The following is a 15,887-nucleotide window of genomic DNA, read 5'->3' on the forward strand; positions in this document are numbered from 1 at the left end:
AGAAGTGGTACATACATATGAGAAGATAACTTACATCCTTATATTCATTGCAGTACAACCACAATAGCAAAGACATGGAAACAACCTAGATGCCCATTGAAAGAGGACTAGATAAAGAAGTTATGGTACATGCACTCTTTGGAATGCTACTCAGGGATTAAAATGAATGGTATATACTTTCATAATCTTTAATGTATTAGTTCCTGTCAGCAGTTTAAGACCCTTATAATTTGATACTTTAAACTTTTGCTTTTGTTTTCCAAATGAGACATTTGTCTCAGAAATATTAGTTTTTATTATAAGACAAAAATAATTTAATGCAATAAGAATATTATTGGTGTTAAACTAAAGTTGACTGTAGAACAATGGTCATTTTCTACCCCTTTAACCTTATTTTGTTTTTATATTTCAGAGGCTGAAAAATGTTTCAACCAACCTGTTTCTCATCAATGTGCTGCTCTTCGTCAGCCTTCAGGGAAGCAGGTGAACTAGAATTAGAGTTAGAATTACTGCATGTTGAGGCAAACGAATCTGGTGAGGAGTTGTTTGTTGCTCTCCAGAGAGTGGCCGCAGTGGTAGACATGGCTCCTCCACCTTTCAGCAGGGCCTCTGCCATCCCAACCAGTTCCTCAAACTGGGTGACTGCCTGTGGTAACACTATAATGGCAAGGAAAAGTAACACTTTAGAAGTACTGTTAGATAGATACATATTTATTGTAGACATGTTGCATAGATCTACTGGGAACAAACTGTTAACATGTACTACATTTGGAAAACAAACAGTGAGAAGAGTGTTTGGGAGCATTATTACCTTTTACTAAACAATTTAATACTTGCTTAACAATAAATCAATTTAAAGACATTTGTTGTTGTATTTAAACTTATATGCACTACTTTGAAACTAAAAATACATTTTTAAAAGTTTACTCTAACTGCCATGAATGCTGTCTGAAGGGGTTGGATCTCTTGTTTGGAGACATTACTGATTCTATTATTAGTGACCTTCCAGAAGCTCACATTAGGCCAGTTTAAGTGCCAAGATAAAATTAGCTGTTTCCCACAGATTGTATCAGTTTTCCACAACTGCTGTGTGTAGTTTGCCAGGGAGTCAAATTCTATCAAATTATAAAAATGTACTGCCACAATCCAAACCTTTGTTGTCAGGAATTAAAGATGTGTTTTGGTAAGCAACTGAATGTTCTCTTTGTCTCCTTTTTTTTTTTTTTTTAATGGAAACTTACACAAAGTTTTTATGCCTCCATGTATAATGGTCTTCTCTGTTGTTACCTCTAGTTTGTTTCCTCAGGACAAATAACATGTTGTTTGGACTTGAAATAACCTTGCTCTCAGCTAATTAAATTCCTCACTGAATGACCAAAGGCAGTACCTGCTGAAGAGGGAAAAAAAACTCTACAACATTTTTTTTTTTACTTCTCTGAAGCGCATTATTGAGATACAATCTTTATGGCAAGTTGAAATTAGTACATCTGGAACCATATTAAAGGGAAAACTAATAAATAATAAAAATTTATTTTGTTTTTTCAGTAAATAGACACTAACTTGCTGCTATTTGTGTTATTGAGCATTTAATACCAAAATATTTATCTAGTATCCACTCTTATCAGATACTGTTTTGAAGTCTTTAGTGATATTCAAACCTTCATTGCACGTTTCAGAAATAGGTGTTATCATTACTCCCAATTTATAGACGAGGTCAATTAGGCAAAAAGGCTAAATAACTAGTTCAGAGACATCTAGTTGGTGAAAGCAAAAACTAAGATTCCAATTATGGTTTCCAATACCAGGTTACACAGGATAGGAACATCTACCTTCGACCATACCAGGTGCTTGGAAAAGAAGAAGGAGCACAGTAAGACATGGTTGATGTCCTTTTGAAGTCTGAGACATAAATGGACAGGGAAGGGGCAGCCGGATGTACATAACCATACTTTGTAATAAGAACTTTGATGTGCTCCAAGAGTGGCCTGGCCTTCAGCCCAACTCAAGGGAGGCAACAACTTGGGAGGCAAGGGTTTGGCCTAGAGGTGAAGCTGCCCATTGAACTGTCCCATCTCATCTTGGAGTTCCTGAGTTTAAATCCCAGATCCTCTCCCTACTCCAGCTTCTTGATAATGTGTAGCCTGGGAGACAGTAGTGATGGCTGAAGTAATTGTGTCCCCAGTGTCCACCAAGGGAAACTGGCTCTTGGCTTCCGCCTGGTCTAGGCTCAACTATTACAGGCAACTGGGAAGGGAACCAGCTGCTGGGTGCTCTGTTTCTCTGTTTCTCTGCTTTTCTGCTTCTCATAACCATTGGGATTTCTCTAAGTTATAGGAGTGTTTTGTTATTCCTGGTGAGCAGTAAGTCTCTGGGATCACATCTTATAGCTTATGCCTATGAGATGATTCAGCTCGGGGCTAGTCAAACCCTATAGCCTTATGCTAGAAGAAGGCCATAGCCAGAAATTATATGATCTAGAGGCAGCTCAATCACATGAGAAATCAATCCATTACACTTACATAAAGAAGCCTCAATAAGAACATGGATAATGGAGCCCTGGATAGCTTTCTGAATGGATGATACCCAAGTGCTGTTGTCAAGCATAGATGTTTGGTGGGTAACTAAGGGATCCTGAGGACAACACCAGTCCCGTTATGTCTCAGTGTTGGTTTTGTGCTCTTTAGTTCCGAGCCCAATTTGTTCCCCTGCTTTTTTTTTTTTCAGACTCAGGGACTTACTTGCTTACAACTGCATAGTATGACAATATAGTTCTCTTTCAGCTCCTCCTGCACACATAGAAACACAATCACCCAGTTCTCACTTGCAAACATACACACACTTTTCTCCTTTTCCCACATCCTGCATAGTGTAATAGGATCACTACTCAGTAAATAATGTTCTTACATTGTGGTGTGATGTGAATATTATTCCTTTCATTTAAAATATGACTTCTTTTTCGCTGTTAACAACTCTCATGTTTTTCTTGGCTTATTACTTTTTTCAATTGTTTCTTTCACTAATGTGTCTCTGAAACTTCTCACCCAGGCTGTAAAACATTTTTTTTTCAGTGTGTTTGTGTACATCATATGACCTAACAGTTGCACATATCTTTTGGTGCAGGCTTTCCTGGAGCACTCCAGGACCAGACCACCTGTGAGCTCTCCATATACTGTCATTCTCAAACTTCCTTTCACTACCATTCCTGTGAGGCCTCATGCCTGTGTTTCTCCTGAAATGGATCACTTCTTTTTCTGGACACCATTTCTTTTTCTTTCTTGGTTTACTCTCTTGTTTCAAAGCAGTGTACCCTACATGAGCTTCTGAAAAAGAAAATCTAATTTTGAAATTTTGTGTGATGATACTAGCATTTTGCACTTGCCCATGGCTGACAATTTCAGCAAATTCAAAGCTCTAGCCTTAAATCATCTTCCTACAGACACTTAAAGGCATTGCTTGTGTGTATTCAGAAACTTCCAGTATTGCTAATCAAAGTCCAGTGCTACTCTGATGCCCAATCTTTATTAGCATGCGACATGCCTGTTCTATCTGAAAGCTGCAGGATCATCCTTTGCTTGGGGCTATCCTGAAATTCCACTATGGTATGCCTTGTGCAAGACGTTTTCTTTCTTTGTGTTGAGCTTTTGTTTGTATTTCTTTTCTGATTTTATGAAACTTTTACTGATATTTGTTTGTTTTGTTCATTCATCTTGGTAGGTACTTTGGGCAGTGTCTCACATACACTAGGGATTTCTTTCTTTTTTTCATTGATTACATTTCACTTTGTGACACAGTTTTATAGGCTCTGGGATTCTCCTAACCCCTCCCTACATGGAGGATTCCACCACCTTGTTATAATATTACAGTTCAATTCAGCCAAGATTCTTTCATTGTAGGCATATACCAAGCATAGAGTCTAGCATCTTATTGTCCAGATACATTCAACGGTTTCTTGGGGAGACCATTTCTGGTCTGGAGGCAGAGCTGGCAGAATATCATCCTGACCACTTAAAAGCTCCAACATAACATCAACAACAATCTACAACATTATGGAGTTAATTGACATGGTATTAAGTAACCAATATGTTTAAAAAATGCAGGTTCTTAACCACATCCTGTTACTACTTCATTGACATTTCAATTTTAGTTTATATAGTCCCGGCTTCTATACCTTAAAATGGCTATAGGGTACTACTATTCAGCTGTCTTGTGTCTATTATCATTTTAGTATTTAGCAGTTCATTGTGTTGAAGCATAAGTTTTACTGAACTTGACAGATTTTAGGGTAGTCTAAACTGGCTTATAACTCTAACAAGGCATATGTCAACAGTTGAGGTGCAGAACAGTTTTAGGAGGGGTGTGCAGAGAAATCTTCAATGCCTTTGTGGGGAGTTACTTATCTTTGTGTTCTACCTAGCAAGGTATCTGTGGGTCCACGCTGACCGTTTCCTGTCTAGTTCTAAGCTTTCCTTATTGTTCTACACTAGGGATTTCTAAAGTATTTGTTGTATGAGCAAATGTATGAGTGAACACTGGCAGCAATCAGCAGTTACTGACTTGTCTGGTTGCCCAAAGTACAGCAAATGGCCAACTTCATTAGTTGGTTCATAGGGCTACCTTCAAATGTGTGTATATGGGCCAGGGAGAAGCACAGGCAGAAACATTAAATGCATTACAGATTATATAGAGTGGTGAGTGCCAAAGAACACACAATATAGGGGAGGGATCTAAAAAAAACATGGAGAGGAGTGAGCTTGAAGTTTTAGATTAAGTGAGGAGATCAGCTGAAAGATGATTTCTGAAGACCCCAATTAAGGGAAGGTTAAAGCCATGTGGAGATCTAGAGGAAGAACTAGGCCAAATACAAATACACTGAAACAGCAAATACAAAGACACTGACATTAAGACTGTGCCTGATGTCTTCAAAGAGAAAGCAAGTGGCCCAGTGTAGCTGGGTCAAGGGGAGAGTAGGGAAAGAGCAGACCAGAGAAGCAAGAGGATGAGACAGATTGGCTGGCACCATGCTACAGTAGGTCTCTGCCTCTGTCTGCATGGCCAGAATCCCGTATGGGCATTGGTTCAGGTCCTGGCTACTTTGCTTGCATTTCAATTCCCTGTTAATGTACAAGGGAATATGGCAAAAGACGGCCCATGTCCTTGGGCCCCTGCACCTGTATATGAGACCTTAAAGAGACTTCAGGCTCCTGGCTTTGGATCAGCTCAGCTCTGGCTGTTATGGGCATGAACCAGCAGATGGAAGAGCTCTCTCTGTCTCTCCTTCTCTCTGTAAATCTGCTTTTCAAATAAAAATATATCTTTAAAAAAGGAGGAGACAGGTAGCTAGATCATGCAAAGATTCATAGATCATATAAGCAGTTTTATTTTTAATTGAAAGGCAGATCGAGAGAAAGAGAGAGGATGAGAGAGAATCTCTCCCATTAACTAGTTTATTCCTCAAATACCCATAACAGCTGTGGCTTGGTCACACTGGAGCCAGGATCCAAGACCAAAATTCAGATTTCCCACATGAGGGGCAGTAGCCTCAACTGCATGAGCCATTAGCAGGCAAATGAATGGGACTGAATCCAGGCATTTTGAAACAGGATATGAGCATTTTAACAAGTAAGTCAAACACCCACCTCAGGACTTTAGTTTTTGTCCTGAGCAAGACAGGAATCCACTGGAGGATCTTAAGCAGGGAAATGACATGAACTGACTTATGTTGAAGAGTATATAATTCTTACTGCTGAATTAAGAATGGACTGGACAGGAACAAGGGAAGAATTTGTTGTGGCAGTTAGGAGGCCACCATAATGATCCAAGAGAGATTATCAGTGTTTGGACCAAATGGCAGCAATGGAGGGGATAAAAGGAATGAAATTCCAGCAATATTTTGAAGGCAAAGCAGGTAGGATTTGTGATGGGTTGAGTGTGAGATGTAAAAGAAATGAAGAAAGAGTAGATAGCAAACGGCTTCTGGCTTAAGAAACTGGAACAATGAAGTTAGCATTAACCAAGATGAGAAACAAACAGATTGTGGGAGATCCGGCCTGTGGTGGAACACAGGACACCTAACAGTCGTGTGGAACCTGCAGTTGGACAGTAAGCTAGAGAGGTGCAAACAGGAGACAGAAATCTAAGACTTACAGTTTAGAAATGGATTAAAAAATCATTTGGTGCCAGTGTTGTGGTGCAGCAGGTAAAGCCACCTGTGCCACAAGATTGGGCACTGGTTTATGTTCTGGCTACTCCACTTCTGATCCAAGTCCCTGTTGGTGGCCTGGGAAAGCAGTGGAAGATGGTGCAAATGTGGGGGCTCTTGCTACCCATATGGGAGACCAGGATTGAAGCTACTGGCTTCAGCTGGCTTAGGTGGAAGATCTACCTTCCCACCACCGCTCTGTAAAACTATGATTTCTAAAATAAATTAACAAATCTTAAAAAATATTCATTTGAAAGTCGGACACAGAGTCTATGGCTATGTCACCCTGAATGGGCCTGATCTCATCTGAAAGTCACACACACATACACCACAGGACACCCAGAGAAATCCCATCCATTGGGTCACTTCTCAAATGCCTACAAAAGCTAGAAGTAGGAGTCCACAGCAAGAAACCAAGAATTCACTCTTGTTCTCACACGTGGGTGACAGACCCAAGTACTAGAATGGGCACCTGCTGTCTCTCAGGGTGTGCACTGATAGAAAGCTGGAATTGGAAGTGGAGCTGGAACTTGAACCTGGCATTCAGGCATCCTAAGTGGCATCACTGCCCGATTACCAAAATCCTAACCCCTAGTGATGACTTTTCATGATGTGATAGACCATTTAGAGAGTGAACACAGGTAGAAAGAAAGCCCAGGGACCGAGCCAAGCGCACCATCAGTTACTTGTAGGATAGGATGATGAACCAACCAAACTTTAGGCCTCCAGCAATGTAGGAGAAAAACTGGTAAGGGTGAAATCTTGGAAAGTAAGTAAGGAAACTGTTTTCAAGGAAGGAGTTTCCAAGATGTTATCAAAATGTTGCCAAAGGGCATTTAATATGTCAATTGATAAATGAACACTGAGATTCAAAATTTGGAATGTTACAGGTTGCACTGTTTTTCTCCCCATAGAAAGTTACAGAGTCCTAACCAATGGTACTTCAGAATGTGACCTTATTTCCACTTTTTATTATTATTATTATTATTATTGGAAAGCCAGATATACAGAGAGGAGGAGAAACAGAGAGGAAGATCTTCCGTCCAATGTTTCACTCCCCAAGTGAGCCGCAACAGGCCGGTGCGCGCCGATCCGAAGCCCCTTATTTCCACTTTTTAAAACAGATAAAATAAAACTGAAATCTGAAATGAGGTCATTAGGATAAGCCCTAATATTATATGACTGGTGTTCTCATAAAAAGAGAGTTTAGGGTCCGGCACAGTGGCCTAGCAGCTAAAGTCCTCGCCTCGAACGCCCTGGGATCCCATATGGGCGCCGGTTCTAATCCTGGCAGCTCCACTTCCCATCCAGCTCCCTGCTTGTGGCCTGGGAAAGCAGTCGAGGACGGCCCAATGCTTTGGGACACTGCACCTACGTGGGAGACCTGGAAGAGGTTCCTGGTTCCCGGCTTCGAATTGGCGCGCACCGGCCTGTTGCGGCTCACTTGGGGAGTGAAACATCGGACGGAAGATCTTCCTCTCTGTCTCTCCTCCTCTCTGTATATCTGACTTTGTAATAAAATAGATAAATCTTTAAAAAAAAAAAAAAAAGGGAGTTTAGACAGAGAGACAAACACCCAGGGAAACCACCATGGGAAGATTAGAGTTATGTTGCATCAAGGTCAGTGAAAAACAAGAAGCTAGAAAGAGCTCTGAAGCTCTTCCCAAGCATGGTGAGGGTGAGGCTGGCCCTGCTGACACCTTGACTTTGGAATCCTAGCCTCCAGAACTGCAAAGATGTTAACTTTCGCTTCAGCCATAAGCTTGTATTCGGCTCTCAGTACAGGTCTGGCAGACCAAGACATGAAGATAGCTGATGATCGTGAGAATGGAAATTACAATGGGATTCAAGGTCCTGGCTGGAGTGGGATCCAGAGAGAAAAAGAGGAGAGGAGCAGGGCTGGAGAGAGGATGTATGGTCTAGTCTTTTAGGAAGTTTTTAAATGTTAAGGAGAGAAATATGCCAAATACAGAGAAGCAAATGGCCTGAAAGAAGTCTTCGTTAATGGGAGCATAACTTTGTTAAAGTTCTCCTCATGAGAACTTCTCATGAGAAGGAGAACTTGATCTTGCTGGCGAGTGGGACAATAATGACAGAGCAATGTCTGATTAGGTGAAAGGATATGGAATCTGGTGTATTGGTAAAGAGGCTGTCTTTGGCTACCCATTGCATGGGGCACTTGTGAATAACAGAAGCGCAGGAGCAGAGGGAAGATTGTCTAGTCACTACCTGCACTTTCTCAGTGATTCTTTTCACATGAAATTGAATTTAACACAGTTCCCTTCATTTATGATTTCCATATCAATATTCATAATCACAACTGGTCTACAATTTTCATTTTGGAAATTTCAGGGTCAAGTTTCATGTCAATAAAAACAGGGGAAATAAAACAGCATCTACCATTACTGAGTCCTCTTCTGTGTCAAGCACTAGATAAAACAGCTTTAATGATTTTATGTAATTCTCAAAGGGAAATGATATAGCATCCTCACTGTATAGAAGAGGACATTGGAACTAGGATGAGAGTACAGTGAGGTGAACCAAAGATGCAAAGAAAGCAAGCAGAGCTGAGGTCCAAATCAAGGTCTATTACTCCAAAATCAATGTGTCTAATCAGAAATGTACACTAATTTTATAAATTCTTGCTTCTAAGTTTTGCAATGGGGTATAGAAACTGAATGACCTATTTCGTGAAAAGTCACAAAAAATTTCACTAAGAGAAAACATACTTAAAGTGAATAAATAAATGAGCAATGACAAATGAAACAAATACATTTCTTTCCGTTTGTATTTGCTTATTTCTACTTAAAACCATGAAGACTTAAAAGTGACCCATTACTGTCAATGTAATACATCCCTATGTTGTATGTCTTATCTCTTTTGACTTCAAAAATATCACAAACTGCCCTCTATTCCCATAGCCTTAGCATTAGTGCAAACACATTAATCTGGAAGACCATAATAATTTCTTGCCATGCTCCCTTGCTTTCTTACTGGTATCACCTAAACCTATTTTGTCCATAACAGCCAGAAGGATCTATGTTTAAAATGTTCTGTATTTAAATACTCCCTAACAAATGATATAACTGCATGATGTTCAGCTACATAAACCAGGGTGTGATTCCTAGTTATATATGGGAAGCATAATTTTTGAAAGGTAAACACTTAAACACAATAGAGGATCTTATAAGAAGGCTTTAACCCAAATGGTTTGCAGTTCGCTTAAGCAAATTTTCCTCCCTTAAATGAGTATGTTTTCAACAGAACTAATTATTTTTCCAAATGACTCTGTGTAACACAAAGTCTATAATGTATACTAATGTATACATTAGTTCCATTGGTTCCATGATGGATCACATTACCCCTTTTTCTAGAGTTTTCCTTAGTAGAGAGGTATGTGATACATACATCACTAGTTCTTTAACATATTTGCTGTCTACAGGTCTTTTCTGTCTAGGGCTCAGCATTGTCTGTTTCCTATATTAAATGCTCAATAAATATCAGTTAAACATTATTTAATGAATAAAATGTTTAGTATTTTATAGAAAAATGTTATCTTTTCAAATAACAAACTAGACACTTCAATAGAAGTGCTTCCATATTTCAATTATTTAATTGTCTAAGGTACTGATTTTCATTTTCATTACTAAAAGCTAATTTGCAATATTATAATAGATTTCACTAATCATGTTTTTTTTCCCCCAAGAAAATAAGATGTCAATTTTGGGGGCTATCACAATGGCTCAATTGGCTAATCTTCTACCTTCAAGCACCATCATCTCATAAGGGTGCCGGTTTGTATCCCAACTGCTCCACTTCCCTTGCATCTTGGGGCTTGGGAAAGCAATGGAGGACGGCTCAAATCCTTGGGAGCCTGTGCTTGGTGGGAAACCTGGAATAGGTTCCTTGTTCCCAGCTTCAGATGAGCACAGCTCCAGCCAATGTGGCCATTTGGGGAGTGAACCAGTGGATGGAAGATTTCTCTTTGTTTCTCCTCACTGTAAAATGTCTTTCCAATAAAAATAAATCAATCTTTAAAAAAAATGTCAATTTTCTCAAAGCTTACCTTGTAACATGACCAAAGACTGTCGCAGTCGGCCATTTTCTTTCCTGGTATTGATTAGTTTTTCTTTCAGACTTTTTATTTTGGCACACAACTCCTCCTTTGACAGTTCTTCCAAAGGTGTCTCATCCTCACTGGAGCTCTCCCCAGGCAAAAAGGCATTTCCCGAGTATGGGTCTCTCTATAAATTGAAGGGAGGCACAAAATAAACTTTATAGCACCTTCAATGTTTATCCCATGTCTTGTTGTAAAAGGGATTTGATCAGACCTGAACATTCCTGCTCTCATGGGCACCAAGGCCTATTGATGCTGTCCAGCTTTGAATTCCACCATCTAGAGAGAAGAACAAATTTCACACACAAGGGTCCCTTACAGGGTAGATTTCAGGATTCTGAGCTGCAGCTTCAACTCAGTAAGAACACAAAGTAGAAAGTATTAACAGAGTGGAGTTGACAAGATTTCCACTTGGAAAGTTGAATCTGACTTTCCAAGAAAAATAAATAATAAATCTTAAAATAAGGAAATCGTTTTTTAAAAAAAGATTTATTTATTTTTATTGGAAAGTCAGATATACAGAGAGGAGGAGAGACAGAGAGGAAGATCTTCCATCAGGTGATTAGCTCCCCAAGCCACAACAGCTGAAGCTGAGCCAATCCTAAGTCAGGAGCCAGGAGCCTCCTTTTGCTGCAGGGTCTCCCACGTGGGTACACAGTTCCAAGGCTTCGGGCTGTTCTTGACTGCTTTCAAAGGCTGCAAACAATGAGCTGGATGGGAAGCAGGGCCGCCAGGACTAGAACCTGTGCCCATATGGGGTTCCGGCATGTCCAAGGTGGACTTAGCCTCTAAGCTACCATGCCAGGAACAAAAAAACCCCAAAATCTTGTAATAATACCTGATGGTGTGGTGTGGGGAGAATGGTACCCTACTTCATTGTTGTCGCAAGCATAGGAAGTCAGTATATAGAGTTCACAGACAACTGAGAATTCATCTACCACATGACCCAGCTATCCCATTCCTGGGAATACATATAAATGAAATGAAATCTGCATACAAGCAAGCTATATGCACAATGCACAATACTGAAGAAATGGCAACAACCCAGTTATCTGCGAACAAATAATTGGATAAAGAAACTGTGGTACATCTACTCTATTAAATACTACACAGCCATAAAAAAGAATGAAATCCTATCAGCTGCAACAAAATGGTCACAAATGGAAACCATTATGCTTAGTAAAATAATCAAGTCCTGTGGGGCTCAAAGAGGCGAACAGATCACAAATTCAACAAGATGGAGACTAATAGTCAAGGTCACTGGGTTATACCTGGGTTATACCTGGGGAGCAAGATAGCGGCTAAGGACAGAGCCCTGGGCAGGAACTAGGGAGGGGGTCAAGTTATTTCAAAGAAAGACTGATTGGTCAGGGCCACTTTGCTCACCTGCCCCTGGCCTATGGGAGGTGGCTTTCGCAATCATGCTGATGACAATTGAATCCTAGTTCTCCCCTCCAGGAATTCCTGGCCTGAGGCTGTTCACTGCTCTATATAAGAACTTCTACTTCCCAAATAAATTGGAACTGTTTAGACAGAATCTCTGTCCATCTGTTTGTCTCGCGTGCGCCAGAGAGGCTGGATGGTGGGCAGCAGGCTCACCCCCTCCAGCAACAAGGTATTAGAGGAATCTCTGGGGGAGACACTACACAGTCCCGAAGGACAAATATCATATGTTTTCTCTGGTATATGACAGCCTTCATACAAAGTATAAAATGGATATGTAGGTAGTAAAGTATATACACATTATTTAGATCAACTAAATAATGGAGCCTAGCACACAGGAAGTAAAGATACGCTGCAATATGCATCTGTGCTCCCAAATAAAGAGGCATCCCAACAAAACAGTTAAACATACCCTGGCAGTATGATACTAGATGGTTTACCTCTGCCTACATCTAAAATGCATGAAACACTTAAATAGCAAGAAGTTAAAGTTGTAACTGTTGATTATACTACTGTGATAATATGGGGGGGAATGGTGGGAGCGGAACACAGGGAGAAAGAGGAAAGGGAGGGAGGAACCCTTTTGGCTAAAAACTGTATAAGGAAAATAATAATAATAATAAACATAAAAATTTATTAGCAAAAATATATAGTTCTGCAAGTAAACCAAGAAAACTAAACCACCAACCTGAGATAAAACGAGCAAAGACATAAATAACCATTTTGAAGAAAAAAAATGTATGACTAAAAACGAACATATTTTCAGCCTCATTAACAATCAGGAGAAAAAAGATGAAGATCACAGTAAGACATCATTTTTGGTAAAAATTAAGGAACCTGAAAAAATTCAGCATGCAGTGGATATGAATCAACAGAATTTATTATATGTGTAAGAATATAAACTGGTATATAAACAGTCTCAGAAAACACTGTTCTCTTAAGTTTTATTTACTCATTTTCATTTTATTTGAAAAGCAGGAAGCTATGCACACAGAGGGAAGGAGGGAAGATGGGAGGAGGAGGAAAAAGAGAGGGAGAGAAAGAATCTCCCATTTGTAGGTTTACTTCCCAAATGCCTGCAACAGTTAGGGCCTGGATAGGTCAAAGCTAGGAGCCCAGAACCCAACCCAGGCCTCCTATGTGGGTGGTGAGGACCCAATACTGGAACATCCCTTCTGCTTCAAAGGATATGCATTAATAGGAAGTTGGATGGGAAGCAGCGTAGACAGGACTCTACTAAGCATTGTGATCCCAACACAGGCACCGCAAGTGGCAACTTCACCACTGTGCCAAATGCCCACTTTTGGAAAACATTTTAACATTCTCATGTAAAGTCTCGGATGTACATATCCTTTGATCTTGTAATTGCTTCTTATGTCTATATCTGAGAGAGATTTTTATATATATGTAGAAGAAAATAAGTTCAAGACTCAACAGAGGTATGATTGTCTATTATGGGAAAAATATGAAAACCACACAAATACACAATGGGTTTCTGAATGCTGGAGTAATACAATGGAACATCACGCAGCAATACAGTAGAGAAAGTATAGCCACAAAGAGTTAGTCTTAGTAAAATACTGAATGAAAATGTAAGTTCCCAAAGCAAACATTTAATATGGTATGCTTTTTATAAAGCTTGAATACAAATCAAATTAATGATATATTATTTATACATATATTATACATAATATATGATCTAGATTGACATATAAATGCATAAATAAAATATGGTCAAATATCTATTTCAAAATTTAAAAAGTAAATAAATTTTACCCTAAATTGAATATGATTACCTTTGGAGTGAGGCAGCAGGAATGAGGTGGGGGAGGAGTCTCTAGGTACTCCTATATAGGTACAAGATATTAGCAGTGTTTCAGGTATTTGTATTGGCAGACGCCTTACTAGAGTTCAATATTTCTCTAAAAAACAAAATGTGAGGTTAGGTCTATGGTGCAGTGGATTAATCTGCTGTTGCCTGCAACGCCAGCCTCCCATATTGGAACACCAGTTTTAGTTTGGGCTGTTCTGCTTCTGATCTAGTTCTTAGAAAAGTGCCTGGGAAGATAGCAGGAGACTGTCCAAGTACTTAGGTCATGCCACCCATGGGGGATGTGGATGGAGTTCCATGTACCTGCCTCTGGCCTGGCCCAGCTCTGGTTGTTGGAGCCATTTGGAAAATGAACCGGTGGATGGAAGATTGATTTCTCTCTCTCCCTCTTACTCCCTCTCTTTCTCCTTTCTGTCTTTCAAACAAACAAAATCTTTAAAAATGTAAAATGTGACAGAATACAGAGAATGTAAAATATATTACACATAGTAGACATTCAGTTATCATCATTGTGTTGGAATACAATATATTGTCACTCTTTCTAATTCATTTCCATTTCATGTTTCTCCCTAGTTCCATTTACAGCCTGTCTGTTGAGATAATGGCATGAAGCCAATTTTAGGATTTATTGCACTAGAGAAAAGAAAAAGTATATTTACCTACAAAAGTGCATTTATGCTTATTTTTTTCCATTTAAGAAATATTTTTACGGGCAGGCATTGTGATGCTGTGAGCAAAGCAGCCATCTGCAGTGCTGACATCCTACTGGTTCAAGTCCTGGTAGCTCCATTTCTGATCCAGCTCTCTGCTAATGCACCTGGGAAAGCAGTGGCATATGGCCCAAGTCCTGGTTCCACATGGAGACCTGGAAGAAGCTTCTGCCTCCTGGCTTTGGATCACCTCAGCTCTTGCCATTGTAACCATTTGGGGAGTGAAATAGCAGACTAAAGTTTTTTTTTTCTCTCTCTCCTTTTAGTTATGGCTTTTACATAAATAATAAATAATATATCTTTAAAAAACAGTTTGAAAGGTTAGTGATAAGGCAATAGTTTTGACTTTGATACTTTTCAGTCAATAGTACCAATCGTCAATGACTTTTGATACTTTTGAGCTGTAAACCCAAAGCTGTGCTGAAACAAAAAATAATTTTCTTCCACTATCTAGTTGACCTATATATATATCTGAACTTTCATACAGATATATCTATGTGTTTATATCTACATATAAGCCTGAAATAAGAGTGGAATGAATAAAGCTCCAAACCCATAAGTCTGGAATCCTAACTTTAAAAAAATCAACCTGAGATACAAGAGATAAACACTTGACATAAAGACAGCTTCTGCATCTCAGGAATGCAAAAGATATACTAGTGCTCAGTGGTGGAGCCTGAGGAACAAAGACCTGGAACAGCAAGAAATCAAATTCAAATGTTCTGTTGTTAGGGCCCTGCCTTTGGGGAAAAGGGAGATGGATCCATAGGTCCACAGAGACCTGGTTGAACCAGGTTAACAATGACTTTGAGATGGATCCATAGGCATCTTGATGGCAATAGAAAATATTAGGGAAACTAATATTGAAGCAGGGTAACAATGACTTACATTAATGACACCTAGGAACCAGGCTGGAAAATCAGAATCTCCATAGGAGACCACATATCTCTCTGTAAATGCTGAACTGATATTTTAGATGCCTACAAGCTAGGATCACTACCTGAGAAAAAAAAGTAGGAAGTGGAATAAGGTAAAAATCTAGGATCAAGTAAGGTTTAAGTCCCAAAGTGATTGAATTAGAAATGGGATTATTTTAAAGTTAAAAACGGTAATTCATTGCGAACAGACAAGCTCAAACTTTTTACTTTTCCTGCAAAGCAAGATTTGAGGGCTAAAACACAAATGAAATCACTTACAAAAAACAGAATTGTAATTATCTGATTTGTAGTGTGCACATTCAATGGTTATTTTATAAACAGAAATGTAAATTCATGTGCATATTTTATTATCTTACATGTGATTCTATGTATATATAATACATATAATGTTAACAGAACTATTACTATCAATGTTTTCAAACAACTAAAAAAATTCACATTGAATATATAAACGCTAAAGAAAAAAATGGGGCATTTGATTAAATGAATCTGAGGAAATTTTTAATACTGAAAGATGCTCATTGATGCTATAATTCTAAGAAAAGTAGCTGGAAAGTGTCAAAATTTATGGTGAAGGTCTCGGCAGGAAGTTTTAGCAGTTCCTATCAGAAAGAAAAGAAAGCAGACAAAAGCAAATGCATTTGCGAGC

The 15,887-nt window shown here is 39.2% G+C and overlaps 1 protein-coding gene across 3 annotated transcripts in view; it reads right to left on the bottom strand.

Annotated features, from left to right (window-relative positions):
• BEND6 (BEN domain containing 6) overlaps positions 1 to 15,887 on the bottom strand; it is a 57,720-nt gene that overhangs the window by 20,217 nt on the left and 21,616 nt on the right. For 2 of the 3 annotated variants that reach the window (XM_058661959.1, XM_058661966.1), the window contains 2 exons: positions 10,266 to 10,443; positions 437 to 657 (listed from right to left, as the gene is read on the bottom strand). In XM_058661959.1, coding sequence (XP_058517942.1) covers positions 437 to 657; positions 10,266 to 10,443 — 399 coding nt within the window. Of the gene's footprint in view, positions 1 to 436; positions 658 to 2,674; positions 2,787 to 10,265; positions 10,444 to 15,887 lie in introns of those variants that run through there. The other variant, XM_058661971.1, reaches the window with a different exon arrangement.

Source organism: Ochotona princeps, chromosome 1 (assembly GCF_030435755.1).
Source record: "Ochotona princeps isolate mOchPri1 chromosome 1, mOchPri1.hap1, whole genome shotgun sequence".
In the NCBI taxonomy this organism is placed as follows: Eukaryota; Metazoa; Chordata; class Mammalia; order Lagomorpha; family Ochotonidae; genus Ochotona; species Ochotona princeps.